Source organism: Rhamphochromis longiceps, linkage group LG8 (genome assembly GCF_057381845.1).
Source record: "Rhamphochromis longiceps isolate RC_006_pf linkage group LG8, R_longiceps_female_GT1.1, whole genome shotgun sequence".
NCBI lineage: Eukaryota > Metazoa > Chordata > Actinopteri > Cichliformes > Cichlidae > Rhamphochromis > Rhamphochromis longiceps.
The window spans coordinates 11,989,965-12,011,414 of record NC_140564.1 but is presented as its reverse complement, the minus strand read 5'-3'; the positions used below and the strand labels follow the sequence as shown (position 1 = coordinate 12,011,414).

General features: G+C 38.5%; 1 protein-coding gene across 2 annotated transcripts in view; it reads right to left on the bottom strand.

The window, feature by feature from the left end:
- Positions 1–21,450, bottom strand: part of slc39a11 (solute carrier family 39, member 11) — a 199,712-nt gene that overhangs the window by 147,194 nt on the left and 31,068 nt on the right. For both annotated transcript variants that reach the window (XM_085415770.1, XM_085415771.1), the window contains exon 4: positions 7,033–7,191. In XM_085415770.1, coding sequence (XP_085271896.1) covers positions 7,033–7,191 — 159 coding nt within the window. The remainder of the gene's footprint in view (positions 1–7,032; positions 7,192–21,450) is intronic.

Below are 21,450 nucleotides of genomic sequence, written 5' to 3'. Positions count from 1 at the left end.
TGCATTCTTATTTCACAAGGGATGGTTGGAAGGATGGAATAATGAAAGCTGTATATAATCCCTAATCAAAACATGGAATAGGATAGACTTATTCCTAGACTACAAGTCACCTTCACCATTTCACATACATTTATTTCATCCTCCCTGCATTCACATTCAAGTAAATCCAGTTTAGAAACACCAGTTAACTGAAAACTGATTTTTTTTCTACTGTGGGAGGAAGCTGGCGGACCCGGTTGCTCTTTGGTTTGCACTCATTGCTCAGACACACTTAACCTGGTGCATTGTGCTTGTAGCAGTGATTGTCCGGGCTGAGAAAGAAATTTAATGTCAAATAAACCAGTAAATAATGAAAGCAGATGTGTTGTCTTCAGGACATCTGCAACAATAACACCATCTCATTTAATCTAATACTAATTACTCAGCAATTACTTGGCAGGTGTGGAGGTTTATGGCTTTCATTATTCCAGCTCGTGCTTTTTTGATGGAACAAAAACAATCCACCCACAGAGGGTTTATGAATAAACACTGAACCTGCATTACATGCTTCTGAAAACAATGTATTCTAAGAAACTCAGTTATTATTCATGCCCTTCATATTCCTTTAGTTGAAGAGGTGTAAAGCAAAGATGCATGCGAAGAAAAATGTCTTACTGGAACAGATTCACGCTGTCTTGGTCATTTGGTTTTATCACCAAGCTGAAAGGCTCTGTGAGGTCCTTCCTGCTGTCTGCCAACATCACTTCTTTTCTGTGTCATCGTCACCCTGTTCCCATCTCGTACCTTATCACCGTCATCGTTCTCTCCCTGTCAGCCCAAACCCCCCCTCTGTGTCCATCTTACCCTTTCCCAGTTGTTCTTCTTATTCAGCTTCCGTGTTTGTTGAAGAGCCAGTAAAAGTCAGGCCAGCAGCAGCTGTCCAAACACGGATAGCCCCCCACAGGTTCCTAGTTGATTTCCTGCAAGCTATTACTATTGCCCAACATTTCCACTACTGTCACCATGGTGCCAGTCGTTGGAGGGGGGCTGAACTAGCAGTGCGAATATGTGATAAAATGAAAATGAAGGAGAGCTTCAGGGAGCTGAGGAGAAACTATGAAACTGGAGAATAAGAAATAAAAATGCCCATGAAGAATAAAATGACAAATGTAACGGTTTAAGAAAACAAAAGTCTGTGAAGGTTCTCAGTCATCCAGGTCATCGTAGTCAAAGGAGCTTGCAAAGAAAAGCATCTGGACTTCTTTAAGTTGCTTGAAGACGTTTCACCTCTCTCGGATGAGAGGTGAAACCTTCACAGACATATCTAAATCACAAACTATTTTGTGTGTGAATTGCAAACCTACATTAACAGACCTACTCTCTTACTGAGCACCACAAACAGGTGATACATACAACACGGACTTACTATGGGTTCTTGGATATACTGGCTTTTATGGAGCTCTTCACTTGTCTGCTGCGGCTGGAAAGAACACTTGTGAAATCTAGACAGAGAAGCAAATCAGTGAGCTGGAAAACACTTAAGAGTCTGGCGGTAATTTACCTGTCACAAATATCATTTCACACACTGGATGTAGGAAACGTTTGGCTATCACATAGTATAAATGACACTAAAATATAAATTTGATACAAGGCAGTATCTTTGCCTCTCTCTTAGTCATCTTTTGAAGCCATTGACTACACAGCATATCAGAGGAGTCATGCTGAGTCATTGATCCTTGGGGGCTCTTTGCGTCGCTTTTAAATGACTGAAAATCTGATTGATTTCTACATTTTGTCAAAAGTCAAAAAGGATATGTAATAAAAGTCCACTTGTGGTTCTATGTATGCTGAGATCAACAGAAGACAAATGACTGCCAAGACATTCAAAGATCCTGCAGTCTGTCCATTTTACAGTAAGATTGAACAACAGGAACAGCAAGACAGATGGTCGAGCTAACTACTAGAAACTGCTAAAAAACATTGCTTTAAACACTTGCAGACTGAAACTCCAAACCTTTACTTGCTAAAGACATAACAGTCCAGGCATGCGGGGCAGTTTACACCAATACTCTTCACAATATTCAGTTTGACAGACTCAAAAACATGTTTTAGGGTACTGGACCACCACATGCTGCCAACTCAATGCCTCATCACTTAAGACTATCAAACACAATTAGCAAGGCAAAGAAGCAGTATGAACGCTCACTTGCACTATTCTAGGTTTGAACCTGCATGCTCTTTTCTCTGGCAGCTACAGTTTCTTCTCCATCATCCATCCTCTTTCACTTATTCTTATCAGGGTTACGTAGGGTTGGAGCCTTTCTCAGCTACAATAGGGTACAAGCCAGGGTACATCCTGGGCAGGTTGCCAGTCTTATGAGGGTTAATGACATCTAATATGACACTACATACTGCTTCCCATCTGGGTGAAGGACACTCACAAAAGAGACTATTAATCTCATTAGTTTCAAATTCTAGTTTTAAAAAAGGATTCAATGAAAACATTCTTCCAAAAAATATTCCCTCATTTATTGAAAGGGAAAGTTGCTGTCAACTGTCCACCATCTAATCTAATGAGTGTAAAGGCCAGGGCATATGGGTTACATCATTTTCATACTCATCAAACCACTCGTTGACCCTTCATGCCCTGTGAATGGGATTCTGGAAAACAAGTCCCATCAGCATCAAGACGTTTCATCAAACGTTGATCACGGGTGATCACGCTGAAGAACTTTCCATTTGTTATCAGTGCCCCACCATCTAAGAGGACAAGTTAATCCAAAACAACCACTCAACCACTGCATTCATGATCCCCCAGATCTTACTGAAGGTTTCAACACTCAGGTTTTTTATTTAATCTGTTTTCCGATAGACCAGATTTGACAAAAAAACCTGAAGTTAAAAAAAGAACAGGCAGCATCACAGCTGCTGTTCAACACCGTCTTCCATTCCACTCAAATGTGAAATAACACTCACCGTGTCTGATTTTTGAATGCCCACCACCTAATTATCTAGCACTTTGCTTTAGCAAAAGGGTTTTTTTTTTGTATTTATAGTTCTATGACTAACCATTTTCTATCTATTTTGGGTCCCTTGACGCTCATACTAACACTGGTAGGGACGCTGTGTATCCACCTGCTAATTTCCTGGATTTAATGATGTGAAATTAGGGACCACGTTTGTAGAGAAAACTCGCCCACAAATCGAGCACAGCAGGTCGTCTTACATGGTAATTAGGAAGTGTTAAATTAAGCTTAAGCTTTAACAAATCTCTGGGATTTGCATTTCCACAAGCAGGTTTGTAAAGTTGTCAAGAGTTTGATGAGCCCACCTCAGAACACATATGTATCATAAGTCTTACAGCAGGAAATTGGACCAGATTATGAAAGTGTTCTTGGGAGAACACCAGGATGTATTTCATGTTGTTTCCAAGCGCATAAAAGAGTTGTCTAGTTGATAGCTATCTACAGTTTACAATGTACTCTGTGTGTTATGGTGTGTTGAGAATACAATAGATTAAAAAGTCTTTACAGCTCTGAACTCTTTTCACAAACATGTCCCTGCTGAAGCTCTGAGAAATGTTTTTGTTTGCCCATTGCTGTACTTGCTATCTCCTGCCCTATTACTAAGACTACCAGTGGAGTACAGGTATTAAACTGCTGCATGGGTGGCTTACGGAAAGGAAGGTCAGCAGCCCAATTAGCCCCTGCTGAAATGCGAAGAGGTGAAGTGATGGAGTGAAAGACAGGCAGTAAATTATAACAATAGGTGTTTCTTTTTTCTCTCTTCTCCCAAGCAGTAGATTGCTTTTTGTCCTGGTCTTACAGAAATGATTTTTTTTCCTCCAGGAGGAGAAACATTTATCTCATTTGATTTAGGACGGGAGCGTTCACCACTGTTAAATGATCCTAAAATAAAAGGAGTTGCAGTAGCAGTAATGGGACAATGTGTCAGTCTGCACACAGCAGGTGAGGAGAACAGGAAGTCCAGTCATATCTGCCATTTAACTGCTCAATTTTCAAAGTAAAAACCCTTTTTATACTACCCTGTTATACTACTGTCCTGTCGTGACCATTTGCATTTTTTCTTTTTTTTGCACAAACAAGAAAATTAGAAAAACTGTTCTCTAATGTCCCTCATTTATTCTGCAGGCTGTATCTGAAAGATGGCTGACAATTGGCCACAATCCTCTCGTGAAGCCTGAGTGGTTTTGCATAAACTGGAGGGTGGATCTCCCTTTGAAAACGAAGAATAGTATTGGCCTTTCATTCACAAGGTATGCTATCTCTTAAGAACAAAAACCCATCAGGAAAACATACTGATGCCATAGATCAAGGGAGCTTTGGGTTGTTTTGCAGTAGACGTTTATACAATCCACCGTTTGACAGAATGAAGGTTTGAAGCCTTTTAAGGTGCTTCCACAGTGGCTTCCATTTTCCAACCCAGAGGCTATGTCTATCATTTATATACAGCCTATTACTCTTCCCTGATTTCTTAGTATTGAGACGGTCCCTAACTTCATTACCTTTCCCTCACATCAAGTTGCCAGGTTTTAATATCGGATTATGAGGTTCAAATATGCCACGCAACAACAGTCAAGCTTTATCCTGCACAATGACACAACTCTGCTGATAACTGAATGAAGGTTATGAAATCTGAACTTAACTGATGGTCTTAATATCAAACCCTAAAAATACAACCCTTGTGTGTTTTCTACATTTTCAAATGTGCATCGTAGATTTGATCAAAGACGCACAACCAAATCTTTGCTTTTCATCACCCTCGCTTTCACTGTTCGTCATCCTCACAGGGATATGTGTGTAACGCTGTGTTTATGCGAGTGCGTGTCATCTTATATGAGTGTGCATGACAGCGACGTTATGCACTCCTTCATATGTAATTCAAGTGATTGCTTCTGTCCTGGTGTGACTGCAGGAGCTTAAGGCAACAGCTGTTCTCTGCTGCTCTGACTGTTGTGGCCGCATCCCACATCTCCCCACTCCACTACTGTCACTCCACATTCCTGTGCTGGCGCATGTCTGAAGGCTCAGACCTGTTTTTTGTATCATTTGAGATTGCAAAAATCTGCATTAACAAGACATGGGCGTTTTTGGAAAGGGTTAAAGGATCGTTAATAAAAGTCCAGCTGTACAGATCAGCTTTGTTGTAATTTGTAGAGGTTTGCAGATCTCTGTCAATGTTTTACACATATTCATATTCTCTCTGTTTCTTTTAAAGAAAGATGAGAAACAGGCTGAGTTGACAAAGTAATAAATGACAAACCAGCTACAGAATTAAGCTTTCCATCATTATAAATCTGTTGGACTGAAGTTATTTGAACACCTTTTCCTGTCCTAAACATCGCACTCGTGTGAATCTAACTTATTCTGTGAATCTATTCTTCTTGGGACGAAGACTAAAAGAAGACTAAAGCATAAAGACAATAGCCAAGTGGATCAAGTCTGTTTCCAAATGTCTTGCTGACACTCATTCAAGCTGCAATCTGGGCAGTTATTAGGCTGGGTCAACACCTTTGCCATGTTTCTCGAGTTGTTCTCCAGCAGTTTTAAGCATGATGGGATCTGCCGCGGGTGGGGCCACTGCCATCTGGGGGAGTCGATCCAACGCGGGATAGTGCTTGCTCTGCCAATGTTTAGGTGGGCTGTACATGTCAAAGCGATAATCACTTGAATGCCAGAACCCGAAGCTGTCAAGCAGAACACTGGCTTTTAACGAGATGATCAATATCATTCACTTCACAGGTCAGTGGTTTAATGTTGTGGCTGATTGGTGTGCATCTCTTCTTTATCTACCTCCTCTATCTATGCTCAGTGCACTCCCAGTATTGAAAGCTCCAAAAAATCCAATTCCTTTAATGACAACTTGACGCTAGCTCCAAAAATGATTTAAGCTCCCATTTTAAAATCACCCATTTCTATATTTACCCATTTAGAGTTTTATTAAGCCTAAAAGTGAGCTAAAAAGTTAGCTTAAAGTTTGTTTTGACTGAGGTGTCAGTCATTTATATACCATTGAAAGAAGTAGAAAAAAAGAGAAAAAATAAGCTTATAATTTGATTGTCTATGGAAAAAAGCATGCAAATAACATAGTCTGAAAGAAACTGTAATAAATGTCAGGGTAATGTCTCCATTAATGGAACCAGTTCCATGATATTGCTTTGATTTGTTTTTCATGGTTATGTTACCCGAGCTCTTTTCTTGGGTCTATCAGGCTTACAGGTGTGCTGGCCTTTGGCAAAAAAAAGTGTATCAATATGCAAACAGTGAAGTATTTCAAAAGCCATCATCTACAAAAGTTCCCAAGCAGGCAACAAAGAACTTTATATTGATTAATCCTCCGAGATGCATTCTACTAGCTTTGGCCCAAACTCATTTTCTCTGTCATGTTTTCTATTCTTCAACCAGCAGTTGCTCTCAGCAGCAATTATGCTATTATCTAAACCACACAAAAGACCAGTGCAGGCAAAGTGGAACAAAACACAATCTTGGTCCTTTTAACAAGTATGTGTTGCCTCAGGTAACATTAGGCATTTCTGCAGACCTCTCAAAGGAATATGGGTGGCAAATCTGTGCCAAGATTCAACTTTTTCGTGAGTAGAAAGCTCTGTTCTCTGCTATTGTATCATAGAATATCTGTATGCATGTACTAAATTTCAATACTTTAATTATAAGAAAACTGCCATGCTACTCTATGCCCCTTGTAGAAATTTCATCTGTATTAACCTCACTGACCTAGTCCTCAAGGTTTCAAATTCAGATATGCCCTATCTAGGTTAAGTGGGTATTTCTGTTTATTTCTGCATGGAACTCAATTCTTCACATTCACACCACAGTATGTCCTCCACTTCTTCTTTCCCTCATGAATTATCAATAGCTTGCTCCCGTGCGTGGTGATAAGTCTTTGAAAAGTGACCGTGAATACATATAAGCAGACATTAAGAATTGATCAGCACCTGCTACATTCACATCACCACAAGATTATTTTTTGTGCTCTCCAGGAAACATAGAATACTGTATGTGTCAGAGTTCCTACCAGGAAGGGCATGGCAAGGTCAGCGAAGTAAACAAACGTGGCCCCCAGTGTAAATCCTACAGCCACAGGCACGAAAGCAAATGAGCCGTACTTCCCAGAATCCTCCGCCATGTCGATGGCTGGGGCCAGCAGTGACCAATAGGAAGCAGCCAGCATTACCTGAAATACACAGAAAAAGAGGGCAAAGAGGAAATTTAAAAAAAGAAGAAGAATATGAAGCTTGGATTTTTGTGTACTTTTGGTTTCAGTCCAAAAATGCTGTCAGGTTAGAGGGAAAAGGATGGAGGATGCCCTATAGTGCTGTAAAGTCATGAGTCACCCCTCAATTCTTTATATTTTGTTAGGAAAATGGAAATGATGAAATGATAAACATATCCATCCATCCATCCATTCGCTTCCGCTTATCCTTTTCAGGGTCGCGGGGGGCGCTGGAGCCTATCCCAGCTGTCATAGGGCGAAAGGCGGGGTACACCCTGGACAGGTCGCCAGTCTGTCACAGGGCCAACACACAGGGACAGACAACCATTCGCACTCACATTCATTCGCACATTCACACCTAGTGGCAATTTGGATTATCCAATTAACCTATCCCCACAAGCTGCATGTCTTTGGACATGATAAACATATACTACGTGGAAATCCATGGAAATAAATTATATAGGGCAATTCAATCCTTCAACACAGCCTGAACACTCCGAGGCAAGTTTTCTTGTCATTTCCTGAAGTAGTCTTCAGGAATAGTTCTCCAGGCTTCTTGAAGGACTTTCAAAGCTCTGTTGGATGCTGACTGTCTTTGGTCCCGTTCTCTGTCAAGATGATCCTACACTGCTTCACTAATGTTGAGGTCTGGACTTTTTTCTTAAGGTTTTTCACAGGAGCCAAACGTTATTGTAAGCTTTTTTTTTTAGTGGTCTTAAGCGATAGTTCTTCAGGTGTTCAGAAGTGCTTTCAAAGTTCTTTGGATTTTGGCTGCTTTTTCACTCATTTTCAGTCCAGTCCTTGCAACAGTAAATCCTTGCACTCAACTCAAGGGATGAACTAGTGTTGTGTATATTTGTAACTGACGATTTAGCAAATAACCAACTGTTAAATTGTTACAATATGTTAAACATAGGATGACAGGCAAAAAAAACTACTTATCAAAAACTCTGCATATTTAAGCAACAAATGTCCAAAAGGAAACGCAGTTGATCCATCTACTGTTCATTGAAGCCTTATCAGAAATGCTGTGAGTGGAAGGGTGACTTCCAAGAAGCATTCTTAAGAAAGAGAAATGGGGAGAAAAGACTGAGGTATGCCAAACATGATGACTGGGGTGAAAAATCGGTGGCAACAGGTGTTATGGAGTGATGACTCTAAATTTGACATTTTTGGTTCAAATCATTGTCAATATGTAATGGGTACAACAGTGAGTGTCTACAGCTATCTGTAAAACACAGTGAAGTTCTATCAGAGTTTGGAGCTGCATTTCAGACAGTGTTAAAATTGATCGGCATATCAACACAGAAGAGTACTCTCAGATTTTCATCACTCATACAACGCCAATACACCAACTGATAAAACCATACCTAGATAACATTTTTTTTTTTAGAAAAACACACATAATGGAACACTTTCAGTCATAGAGCGATGCCCCCAGAGCCACAACCTCAGCATTATTGAAGCAGTGTAAGATCATCTTGACAGAGAATGGCAAAAAAGGCAGCCAACATCCTTCAAGAAGTCTGGAGAGCTATTCCTGAATACTGCATAAAGAAATTAAAAGAAAGCTTGCCCAAGACAGTTCAGGCTATGCTAAATAAAGATGATGATGCCAAATATTGACTTTCAACTCACCAGAATTGTACAAATGCTCGTTTCCCACAACCTGTATCATGTTTGTATGTTTTTAATAAATCAATGCACCAATTTTCCATTTTAAAGAAATAATGGATGACAGGACTTTTGCACAGTACTGTAAAGCTGTCCGTGTAAGCCAATCAAGACATAAATTTAAACTTGGCAGATAGAAAGTTATAAAACAAAACTATCAATCAAAATTTTTCCATTAAAAATCTTCAATCCCAAGAGCTGTTTTATAAAATCCAAAACAGTGTGACCTATCCGGTTGTTCAGTCTGACGTCACTAGCCGTGTCTGGGTCTAAACTCCGCTGCAGGTCCATATATCAAACGATCACTATGGCATTACTGAGAGTTGAAAAACTGTCTAAAGTCTTTCATCTTTAATAAAATGATCAGCGTTCTGCTCTACCAGGTGTAACAATTGAGTTTAACATCCAGGCATCCATGAAAACCGAATTTATGACATTTAACGGAGTTAGAAGTTAGCAGGGAGTTAGCTCGCTAGCTTCTATCTAAATACAATATAGCATGTCCTGACTGCGGGGTTTTGGGAACAAATTAAAACGTGCAGCTCTGCTATCACTTCCAGCATAAATGAAGACAGAAAACTAAACAGCAGTGACGTTTGTAGGGTTACTGAAGTTGGGCTAGCTGGTATATAATGATGTGCTATGTGACCGCTAGCGACACAGCTATGTTAGCATAATATAAACAAGCTAACCTTTTTTCCACTCGATAAAAGTTAACGTGAGTGTTCTCGGTGGTCAGAAACAAATGTAATCGCATGGCAGGATGCTGTAAAAGGACCAAACTTCAGCCAGGAGAACAACTGAGATAATCCATCCACAATACGAGGTTAGTCATTCATATACTGCTGCATGGGCTGGGCTGTAGTTACATCCTAGGGTTTTAAAAACTGAGCTTAAATAAATGATTAGCGGTAATAAAAGCCGAGGGAGGTCAACAGGGATCACTGACTGTTTTAGGAGCTTTTTGAGATCAAATAGAAGAAAATACAAAACATTAAACATGTTAACAACACAAAAGCCATATTAAACGCAGACTACTTTAGACCCGGAAGTAGGATTCGTCGCGTCATCACTGAACAACCGGATAGAAGCTATCATTTATTAATATCAGATTTATCTTATGGAGATTTTTTAGTTGGTTTCATTTTATTGCTTCTTTTCTGTCGCAGCATGGCAGATGAAACTCTGTTGGCAGCGACACTGATCTTTTCAAATTCTTTCAGGTCACCTGAATTGCCTATTTGAAGCATTTCTCTGATCATTCATAACATCAAGACACAACACTCCAGTCTGAAGATCTTCAGTAACAAATGGTGCATAATAATTAACAGTGAACATCAATGTTAACAGCACTTAAAACTGCAATTGAATTCTTTTGAAGTTCCCCAAGTTTTATTGGTGCATGTGTGGATATGTGTGCTGCCATTGTCACTGTGTGTAATTGTCCAGTATTCAGTACCTTAGTCTGTTTGTATAAGCTGTCAAAGTCCAGACAGAGAGAGCAGCACACAGCAGTGCAGCTTTTCAAGCTTAATGTGTGTGTACACAACACATATTCAGCTTCTATTGTGCATCACTGAAAAGTTGCCGAAGCACTTTTTTTTGTCTTGGAGACCCCTGTTGAAGTTATGTAGAGGTGCTTATCAAGCATTGTCAGGTTTGTATAACAATGCCAAAGTTGACTAGAATCCTGGGAGATAAAAGGTTTTGTCTTATTTGTGTTGAACTATCCGAGCTTTGCAGCAATCAAGTGACTGAAAGTGACAAATGATCATCATTTCTTACTCATCAAAAAGATCCCATTCTATTTTCCATCTACACTATAACCTGTCTGACACACTCAAACACGTTATTTTATCCATTTGCCTAAATGTGATTTCTTGCCACTTTCAGATTGGCAGTCAAAAACTACCTGCACTTACTTTTAAAGCTTTCATGACAGAAATGCCATTTATTCTGAGTGCAGCAGCTTTCAAACTGAATACCCAGTCAGCAGCACCATGGAGAGGGAACAAAGTTATGAGGATATAAAAAGAAAGCTCAATTTAAAAGAATATAAATTGCATTTCTTTGTGCCCATGACAGTAAAAAATTATGTCTACGGTTTAAAAAGAAGCCAGAAAGAAACCTAGTGAGAAATTGAACCAAACTAAAAATCCAGTTGAACAATATGGCATTTAATGAAATTAAAGTTATTTCAGTGGTAATACAGTACAATACACTCATTACAAAAACAGCCAAAGAAACCCTTAAAAAAGAAGAAGAGCAGATCTACAGCATTCATTAATGCAATCAGGCCTTCTTTACATGATCTAACTGATCATTTCCAAACTCACACCATGTTTTTAGCCATGTTGGATCCTGATGATGTTTATCAAAGACCTCCATACTAATCCCAGCCCTAAGGGAAGGGTTAGAATCAGGATTTAACACCAGTGATGACTTAGACCTCAAAATGTTAAAAGGCAGCAACATTTCAGCAACTTTTTATTGTAATGTTAGAATTTTCTTTTAGTTACCCTATAAAATGCAAATGATTGGCTGACTTCTTGGTTGAAGAAGAATGACCAATTTGATACACTCACATGTATGACTGAAGTTTTTTCCTCTTCTTCTAACTGGAAAAACTTAATGAGAAGAAGGGTTTTGCCAGTGAAACTGATTACAGGGGCCACGGCACTGAACTTAATGGGGGCACTGGTTTTAAATGTGTATGATTATACCAGCAGCAGCCTGATTGCTGATTACAAAAGAAGCTCCCTTTCTCTGCTGTTCCACTTCAATTGCTTTCCAATTATAACTGGTAGTTTTAAGCAATCTGGTTGCTAAGCAAAAGCAACTGGTTCTAGTGATAACTCAAAAAGTAGGACCTTTTCGTTTGCTCCTCTGTTAACTTGGAAACTTCTTAGAGGCTTGGCTCATTTTGACAATTTGACCTCACGCCTAGTTGCACCAGCAGCATAAGCCATAATCACACCAGACATTTTTCTTTTTTCATCTTCAACACTAGGTTTCATCACATTCAATTTCCATTCCCTGAGTAAAAAGAATGCAATTTTGCAATCTGGAGAACATTATATAGTTTTGTGCCAATTAAATTAAGCCCAGTGAGCTATCTAAATATTACAGCAGCAATCCAAAGTCAAAGTGCAATGAGTAGAAACGCTTTTGCTGCACACAGATATCAAGCCTCAGGTGCACAATCTTTGCATTTGTTATGTGAATGAGAATTCAAGCACGGTCAACCAATTACATTTCAAACTCTGTTCACCACTATTTATCTTACATCCACTGAAGCCTAACAAATAGTCCAATATTAGCTGTTTCGAAATGTATTAGTATCTGCATTTATAATGGGCGAAAAATTAAAATGTAAAAAGTAAAGAAAACATGGAAGAACTCTTCAACCATGTTGATGTTGTGTAGTTTGTCCACCAGAAGGCCCCCTACAAATTTCCAGAACATGTGTTTGAAACACACAAAAACACAACTAGCTGATCTGAGTTAGACAGCGTAAGTAAAAACTAAGTACTCATAACAAACGTTAGGGGACTATCTTTATATATAAGTTCTGAAAGAAAGAACTATCAGCTGATATCAGCATCAGTCTTAAAAATCCTATTGTGATTGGGCTCTAACAACCACTATATAATATATTAAATAGGTGGAAGTGACTTGAGAATAGTTTTGACAAAATGAAGAAAAAGGCAAGAAATCAAACTACGGACATGTACAATCAACCTATTTACAAACTTGTGCATAAGATGACTGGTGTTATAAAGAGAATTACTAACTATTATAAATTATTTCCACACTTAAAGTACAAACTACAGTTAGCTACACCTTAGTGGCAAAGAACTTGAATTAAAAACACACACATATATTTATAAATTCACATTTATCCATTTAACTCGCATTCATTTATTTTTTCACATTTAGACTATTTGTCATATCCTTACATTCTTTTGAGTGATGAGCTAAGTGGATAATAGTTATAGCTTATAGCTATTTTTAGCACAGAGACATGAAAGTTTTTACTCTGTTGATACCGAGTTTTATTTCAAGCTACATTTATAAATTCTACTTCTCAAACAAATAGTACTGATTAATGAAAGGGGTAAAATAATTAACAAAGAATATAATCAATGTAATCATTAACTGAGTTTGCTGTAATGTATCTAACTGATGCTCTAAAAACATGAATTTTCTTTGATTGTCATACTAAAAATCACTTCACGAGCTTCTCAACATAGCCACTTAAAAAGAACACACTGATTGTGAAATCGTGCATAATGGTGTTCATACTATTGTTCATGCAACTTTCATATTCAGTTGCTAAAAAAATGATTCAATACTGCTTTTAGTTTACAAAGTTTAGTTACAAAGATCATTGTTCCTTCTTTTGTTTACAGCAGAAGGTTATGGGATCCGTTGTTATTATGCTATTTATGTGTAGAGTGCACTACAGCAACTCTAGCCTAAAGGCCAATGGTATCACAAGTACTTCATTAAGTACTAAGATCTCAGTGGTTTGGGGTTTAATGTCAGGATCATTACTTTTCAGCATCACATAGTCCAAATCATGCAGGAGCTTATCGATTACTAACTACTTTTAGATGGGGTGAAGTTTTTTATCTACTGCCATCCTGCTGTATGATGTCTTTAACTGTTTAGGTGATTTCTTCAATCAATAAGTCTGACAGCAATCAGGCCTGGCTGTCAGTAGTGAAACTGATTTTTTTTTAACTGTACTTAGTTAATTCATGAGCTAATAAAGACAGACAATAATTTTTCACAAGTTCAGATAGCATTTTAAATCATCATTTAAAAATGGCTTTTTGTATCTACTCGAGTTATCTGTCTCTAATATTAAAATCTATTTGATGATCTGAAAGTGTGACAAATATGCCAGAAAGGGACAAAGTAAATTGTGTACACAAGGTAAAACAAGATTTGTACAATTCTAACACACTGGAAAAATATTTTTCAACATTTTTTTAAGTAGTCTTAAGGAATAGCTCTCCAGGCTTACTGAAGGTCGTTTCAAACCTCTTCTTGGGGTGTTAGCAGCCTTTGAATGTCTACTCAGTCAAGATGATCCCACTCTGCTTAAATAATGTTGAGGTTCATGCTCTGAGGTGACCAATCAATGGCTGATAATGTTCTATGCCATGTTTGCATGCAATGTTTTATGCCAAAAATGCTCTTGTGCATTTTTGCATACCTCAGCCTTCTTTCCTGGTTTGGGTCCCTTCTTAACAGCTACTCTTCCATTGATGCTGCTTTCACATATATATATCTACTAGTTTTTAGGCCTGGCACTTCTTCTTTGGACCTCCACTTATCGAGTTCCTCAATTTTGTTCAAATGACACACTGAACACCATGCTGGGATATGATAAGTTTTTGGCTAATAGCACTTCTTGGAATCATCTTGTTGGAGCAAAAACAATGTGTTATGCTTGTCAAACTGTTTTATCTTTGATAAATGGAGACAAACTGTGTTTTTTCTTTGCTAAGTTTCCAGTTCTGTGTAACACTGGTTCATCCTTGAGTTTGGTGCCTTTTTATGACTCATGACTCATAGGTCAGAGTTAAGTGGCTTAATAAACAAACAAAAAGAAACAATCCTCTGAAAATGGCAGCCAATGTACAAAGAAAAAGGACCTTAAGAAAGCCTGGAGAACTATTGCTCAAGACCACTTTGTTCAAGGGAGAATTGTGAAAAGACTACAACGCTCTGGCCGTAGCTCAGGAGGTAGAGCAAGTTATAAGTTCTCTACTAATCGGAAGGTTGGCTGTAAAAAAGTGCATGTATGAATGAGCCTGAATGGGTAAGTTGTACACAGAGCTTCAAATCCTCAGACAGCGTGGAAAAGTGCTATGTAAGAACCAGTCCATTTACTATTACTTAAAAATCAAGATGATGTTATTTTTACTTTCTCTTGGTTTCTCTTTTTACCTTGTTTTAAAGAAACTGAGTGAACTGTATGTTAAGCCCACTTTCACCTTCACTCCCTCAGGCCTTAATAATGTTACACAACACATCTATGTAACACACAGCAATCACTTTCCAGAAGTATTTGGACTGACATTCATGGTCTCCAGAGAATGTTTCATAATGGTTTTGGTGACTCGTAGTCTGCTTGTTCTGGACCCTAATGTCTTTATCTCCAGGTGCAATTTTGACAATATGTCAAAAAAGCATATCAAATGTTTAAACTGATAAAATGTACCATTTAAAGAAAAAGATCATTTTGAATTTGATGACAGCAACACATCTAAAAAAAAGTGTAGCATCCGCCTTTCTTTTAACAACAGTCTAGAAATCTCTGGGAACTGCGGAGACCAGTTGCTGGACTTTCAGGAGAACAATGTTTCCTATTCTTGTCTGATAGGATTCAGCTACTCAACAGGCCTCAGTTCTCCTTGTTATGTTTTTCATTTTTTGATCTTTGTTTGGTAAATGGACTGATTCTTATATAGGTATTTTATATTCTGCTTAACCACTCAAATTTCTTTATACAACATGCCTCACACAAATTCATGCAAACACTTTTTTCTACGCATAAGTACTTTCTATCTAATATCCACATACATTCACACTGCGAGGAGGTCAGAATCTTGCCCAAACTCTTTTAATTAGCAGTGGTATGGTGTTTGACCCTGTCTTGTTGAAATATGCAAGGTCTTCCCTGAAAAGGATGTCTGGATGGCAGCTTATGTTGCTATAACACTTATACATACCTTTCATTATTGTTGGTGACTTTCCAGATGTGTAAGCTGCCAAATCTATAAGCAGTAATGCCCTCCCATACCATAACAGATGGAGACTTTTGAACTGAGCATGGAACCATTAAGAAATAACAGCAGTGCAAATGATTGTAAATCCAGTAAAATGATCAATGTAGCCATTCTTCCATGCATAGAAGCAACGAAGCACAATGTCCAGGCATCCATGAAAAAGAGAATTTAAAAAGCTTTGATCTTAGGTTAATGTTTATCCTGAAGTCTTAGTTGTCATAAGAGTGAATCTTTTTTAAAGTGTTAAAATATTTACAGTCTGGAATACAATTAGTATACAGGCTGTAGTGTAAGATATAGCCTACTAATTTCTGTCTATATTTATATTGCAGGTTGAACTTTAATATACACTGAATGGAAGAAAAAATAGGTGGAAAGAATAAATGCTTTACACAGCACCAGAATGAATGTTGATTTGCCCGAATCTTGAAGGCCTATAATACCTTGCAAAAGAGAGCATTAATAACGTTTTCTTCCATTTAACCAATGACAAACAAAAAAGGAGACAACACAAAGTAGCTTAATCTGTGCTCTCATCATTAAGGTCTATTTTATAGACACAATAGGGGCTTGACTCTCTTTATAATATGTGGATGCACCATAATCAATTCTGCAATCAGTGATTACAGTTTACCCTGCTGAGATGGGCTGAGTCATGTTCGCAGTGAACACAAATTTTAGAAAGTAACAATGAATATCAGAATGATTTGGGATACAATGTCCTGACAAGTACTGTGAGAGTTGCTCTGTAGCATGGACTGAAAAAATGTAACGTTATTGGTAAGTCTATCTAAGCCTCTAGTCACACATACCTAGAGACCACTTGGTTAATATGACAACCACCTGCCACTTGGAAAAAAAGAAAAAGAAAAGAGGTGTATTCCCCTACACATTTTTGGTGACTGGTTACTTGAGGTTGATGCTGATAGCTCAGTTTGCTTGGGAAAAATGTGTATTCCTTGACTGGTTGGCCAGTGTTTTCTCGAGGTTGCTAGCAGTCGCACTGTATACACTGTATACCTCTGGAAAGAGCTATATCCTGCTCAGAAAACTTCCATGCAGTTGCTTTGGTTACTAGCAGATTTCAAAAGTCGACCATAGTCTGCATGGAAAATTTATGGAATAATCTCCAAGCAGTAGTGAAACTGAAAAGTGCAATGGAAACTGGAAATGGAGCTCATTCACATCATCAAAGTAAGTCCTTTCCACTTGTCATCCCACAATCTGGCAAAACATAAATCCAGTGACGTATTCTTCTGAATCCCAGTTTCTAAAATAAAAAAATTGTTTTGGCCAGTAAGGTTTAGAGGCTCATTTAACCAAAGCCAGTGGCAAACAGATCTGATTATTATCATGGAGACAGGCATAAAACACATAAGATGAGCATTGACTGGCACTGTTAAGTACTTGGCATCTGAGACCCTCCATTTAGATTAAATTGTGCATGTTTTCATCTTACTGTCTATACCCCTTTACCATCTACAGCCCTGTAGCTTTACGGATAAGGATTATAGTAAATTGAGCCTCAAGGGTGTTCTCCTTAGATTTTCCTCTCATTATGTGTATGTTCCTAATGTCATCATTCCATTCTAATAGCCTGTACTCCCTTTCAAGGCAAAATCCACCCATCCCACATCCATCCTGCTTTCGTCTATCCAACAGCTATTAATGTTCAAAGCCATCCACTTTGTCCCACTTCATTTTCTCTCTTCAAATCATAATAGACCTTGTTCCTTGGTACCCACACCTAACTGTTGATTTGCCATCATCTCTCACCTTATCCTCCTCATACTGCACTTCAACCATCATTAAATGCACTGTCCTCAAGAGTCCTCAGCTTATTATTTTTAGGTCTCCCTCAGTCATCATGGGAACATTCAACCGTACTGGTTTAGCCAAAGGAATGTGCTTTTCTAAAATGCTTCTGACACAAATTAAGCTAGATTTGGTTAATGTTGGGTCACTGAAACTGGAAATGATATTTAAAAAAAAGTTGGCTGCCTCTAGTTTTCCTGATTTGTTACTAGGTCACAGACCAAATGAGTTAAAATCCACTTCAACACCTTAATACTGGCCAAAATCCCAGAAAAAAAGAGGTAGATGCTGATTTTCAGGAGACCAATCTCCCTAAACTATTCATCCAATTTTTATGAAATCGTGCGTGTTTGAACTGGAATTTTATAAAGCATAAAATGTCAAACTCATGCCTGATCATCCACATCAGACTGTTCTGCAGCTTCCTATTTCCTCTTGTTGAACTGCAATTAGGCACTATGGCTGCTGTCCATGAGATCCTGCTGGAAACTCATTGCTATGAAACAAATCTCTGACAAAAAAAAATCAGCCCTAGGCTGACCATCAGTCATTGCATCACTCACAAATCTGAACCGTTACAGCAGTGAGTCATTTTCACAAACTTCTTGACTCACAACCTTCCAAAGTGTTTTGTTCATCTTAGTAAGTGGGGCAGGGGGAGCCACCGATGTGTCGAGAGATTTTCAGAGATGTGGGTAAAAGACATAAAATGTTAAATGCCACACCTGGCTGAATGATACTCAAGTGAAAGGGGTTTTAGTTCTGGCACGTTAGAACAGCATTCAACCATTTGCATCATTATATTAGACTGCATCTTTGTCTTAAAGTGAGAGACAAATAATATTGCATTCTTAATTAGATATTACAAATACAATCTTGTAAACACAAGTTCTGATCTCGTTAGCATTATCCTATAAACCGTACACTGCTATGGGCAGCACGGTGGTGTCACCTCACAATAAGAAGGCCCTGGGCCCTCTGCATCCACACTATCGTTTTCAATCATTTCTGAACAGTTGTTCATCCACACTGAAAAGACAGAAAACGCTTACGTTCCTGTATTGCGCACGCGTGAAACGTAAGACAATTCGACCTGCATGATTTCTGTCAGCTGTTTATTTACTTTCCGGAAACGTCGGGGCAAAATGTCGAGGAAAGGGACCGTCTTGAAATGGACTGACAATGAGGTGGAGTTGTTGCTTCGAGCAACACAAAAGTACAAAGTTGCAAAAGCGAGTGAGAATTAAAGAATGTAAAGAAAAGCTATCCGGAGCATGTACAGACAGATATTAATCTTTAATAGGGCTGTCGAAATTGAGAGCAAACAAAACAACTGCTGTATATATAGCACCACTGTGGTTTGTGAATTATTTTTTACCCTCGTTCTGTTTGTTTGGTATGTTTTGAAAAAAAGAATCTGGGCAGATGCAATAACCACTGCAGTGTAATTTAGGCTTAATCATATGAAACTACCACAAACAAATGAGAGGATATTAATGGGGCAATTTCACTCTACTACTTCATAGTATAGCTTGAGAGGCATTCAATGGGTCCCCTTTTTCCTGTTTTCATGGAGTAGCAGGAAAGCTGTTATAAAACGTTCTAAACATGAAACATTTAAATGTTGCATTGAAATCCAGGTCAGTGAGGAATAAAATAAGAAGATGAAAGAGAAGATAACAGCACTGACAGGCACTGAGCCACGCTTGCTGTTTTTTGAGGCTATACTTTGACGCAGCCTAGTTTTCACAGCAGTCCATCTGATATTTAAAAGGATATGTAAATGTTTGGCATGTTTGTAGGGCTAGATGAAAAAGTCAAGGGATCACCAAAGTCAAAAGGATTTTTCCTCTAGGAATCAACTCCTGTGCCAAATTTATCAGAAACTGTCAAACCCTTTTGGAGACATTAAAAGCAAAACGAAAATGTCAGGGAAGTCAGTAGAAATTCTCAGAGACATTTCACTCCGCTCTCTGGAACAAACTGATTGACCAAGTGATTGGCCAGCATTAGCCTTCCTTTTAAGCCTCACCATGCGCATGGCTAAAAAACACTTCCATGCATATTCTGCAGAAGTCAATCCCAATGTCACCATATAATCAATTCACTCTGAGTGCTTTCTACAGACAATCAGTGCTGTATTGATTAGTTCAAAAGGTTCGTCTGCAATCAAATGAGTTGCACTATGGAGAAATGGTGATCCCATTTTTGAAAAAATAAGCTGTATCAATCTGACAGATGAAAGAGAATTCAAAGTCTTACTTGATTTAGTATAATGCCTTTAACAGGTCTGCATTTATAGAAATTAATGTGTGTGCATGCGCGTCCCTTGAGATCAGCATCCAGTTGCTCCACTGATCAAATGAGCATTTAACCTTGCTCCCCTTCCTACTGTGGTGCTTTGTTTTATGAACACAGTAGAGGCCATGCACAGGGCTACATGGAGAGATTAGAGGATGTACGGGGTGGGCCATTTATATGGATACACCGTAATAACATGGGAATGGTTGGTGATATTAAAGTCCTGTTTGTGGCACATTAGTATATGTGAGGGGTAAACTCCTCAAGATGGGTGGTGACCATGGTGGCCATTTAGAAGTCGGCCATCTTGGATACAACTTTTGTTTTTTTCAATAGGAAGAGGGCCATGTGACACATCAAACTTATTGGTAATGTCACAAGAAAACAATGGTGTGCTTGGTTTCAACGTAACTTTATTCTTTCATGAGTTATTTACAAGTTACTCTTTGTTCACAGCCATTGACATGTCGAAGAGGTTAACACATGAGGAGCGGATCGAAATTGTGTTGATATCTGGTGAACGCAGTAACTGGGTCATTGCAGCAGATTTCAATGCAAGTTGTATCCAAGATGGCCGACTGCTAAATGGCCACCATGGTCACCACCCATCTTGAGGAGTTTGCCCCCTCACATATACTAATGTGCCACAAACAGGACTTTAATATCACCAACCATTCCCATGTTATTACGGTGTATCCATTTAAATGGCCCACCCTGTATTTTAGGGTGTTCCTTCTCAGAAGTGCAAAATATGTGAGGAGAGAAGGAAAATAGATATCACTAGGATGTAAAATGTGCTGCATTTTGTAATGAGATGCACAAAGAGAGAAGCGTTAGAGGCAGAGAAAGTCATCAGTTTCAGGCTATTATTCCAAGGAAATCAAAACATGGAAATTACAAAAACTCTAATGTGTGGTGTTACCTTTCTGTTTCACCCCAAGGACTTCTATGATTTGTATATTCGTAGTTTAATGGTTTTGATCCAGGCCATGTGCAAATAACTGAATGAACCAAATAAGCCTGTTACACAATTTTATAACAATGTTTTTAACATTCTGTCATAAGAGGCAAGTTTCACCTGTAAACTTCCATTATTTTCACAAATCATCCAATCACTATTCATTTGTGTGAAAGTCTGAAATGACAGACTTTTAAACTGTTCAAGAGTCCAGGCTTTTGTGGATTAGTACAGTATATTTTCAGTGCACTGATTAAAATAGAGAAAAAACTGAAGCAACAAAAAAAATAAAATAAACAAAAATGAAAAATAATTGCAGTGTTAACTCAACCATCCCCACTTTGCCCCAGCAGTCCAGCTTTGTCGCCTTTTCAACAAAACTGCCTCACTCAATGAGAGGAGCTGAAACAGTAACTCATCCAACTGCAGGAAATTAACAATTGCACACAAAATGAACATATTGCAGTGCTTTATCTCTTATCCAAAAGACAACTGTAGTGATTCCTAAAATTCTTAAAATAAATCCATCTCCCAAATCTTCCCTTCTCTCATCACACTTGGTGCATTCCCCCAACAACGTGACCATGAAAGGAGTCTGCTTTGCCAGTTTGGCTCCAAACTATTGGAAATACCAAGTGCAGTCTGGGGGAGAGATGATAAACACAAATC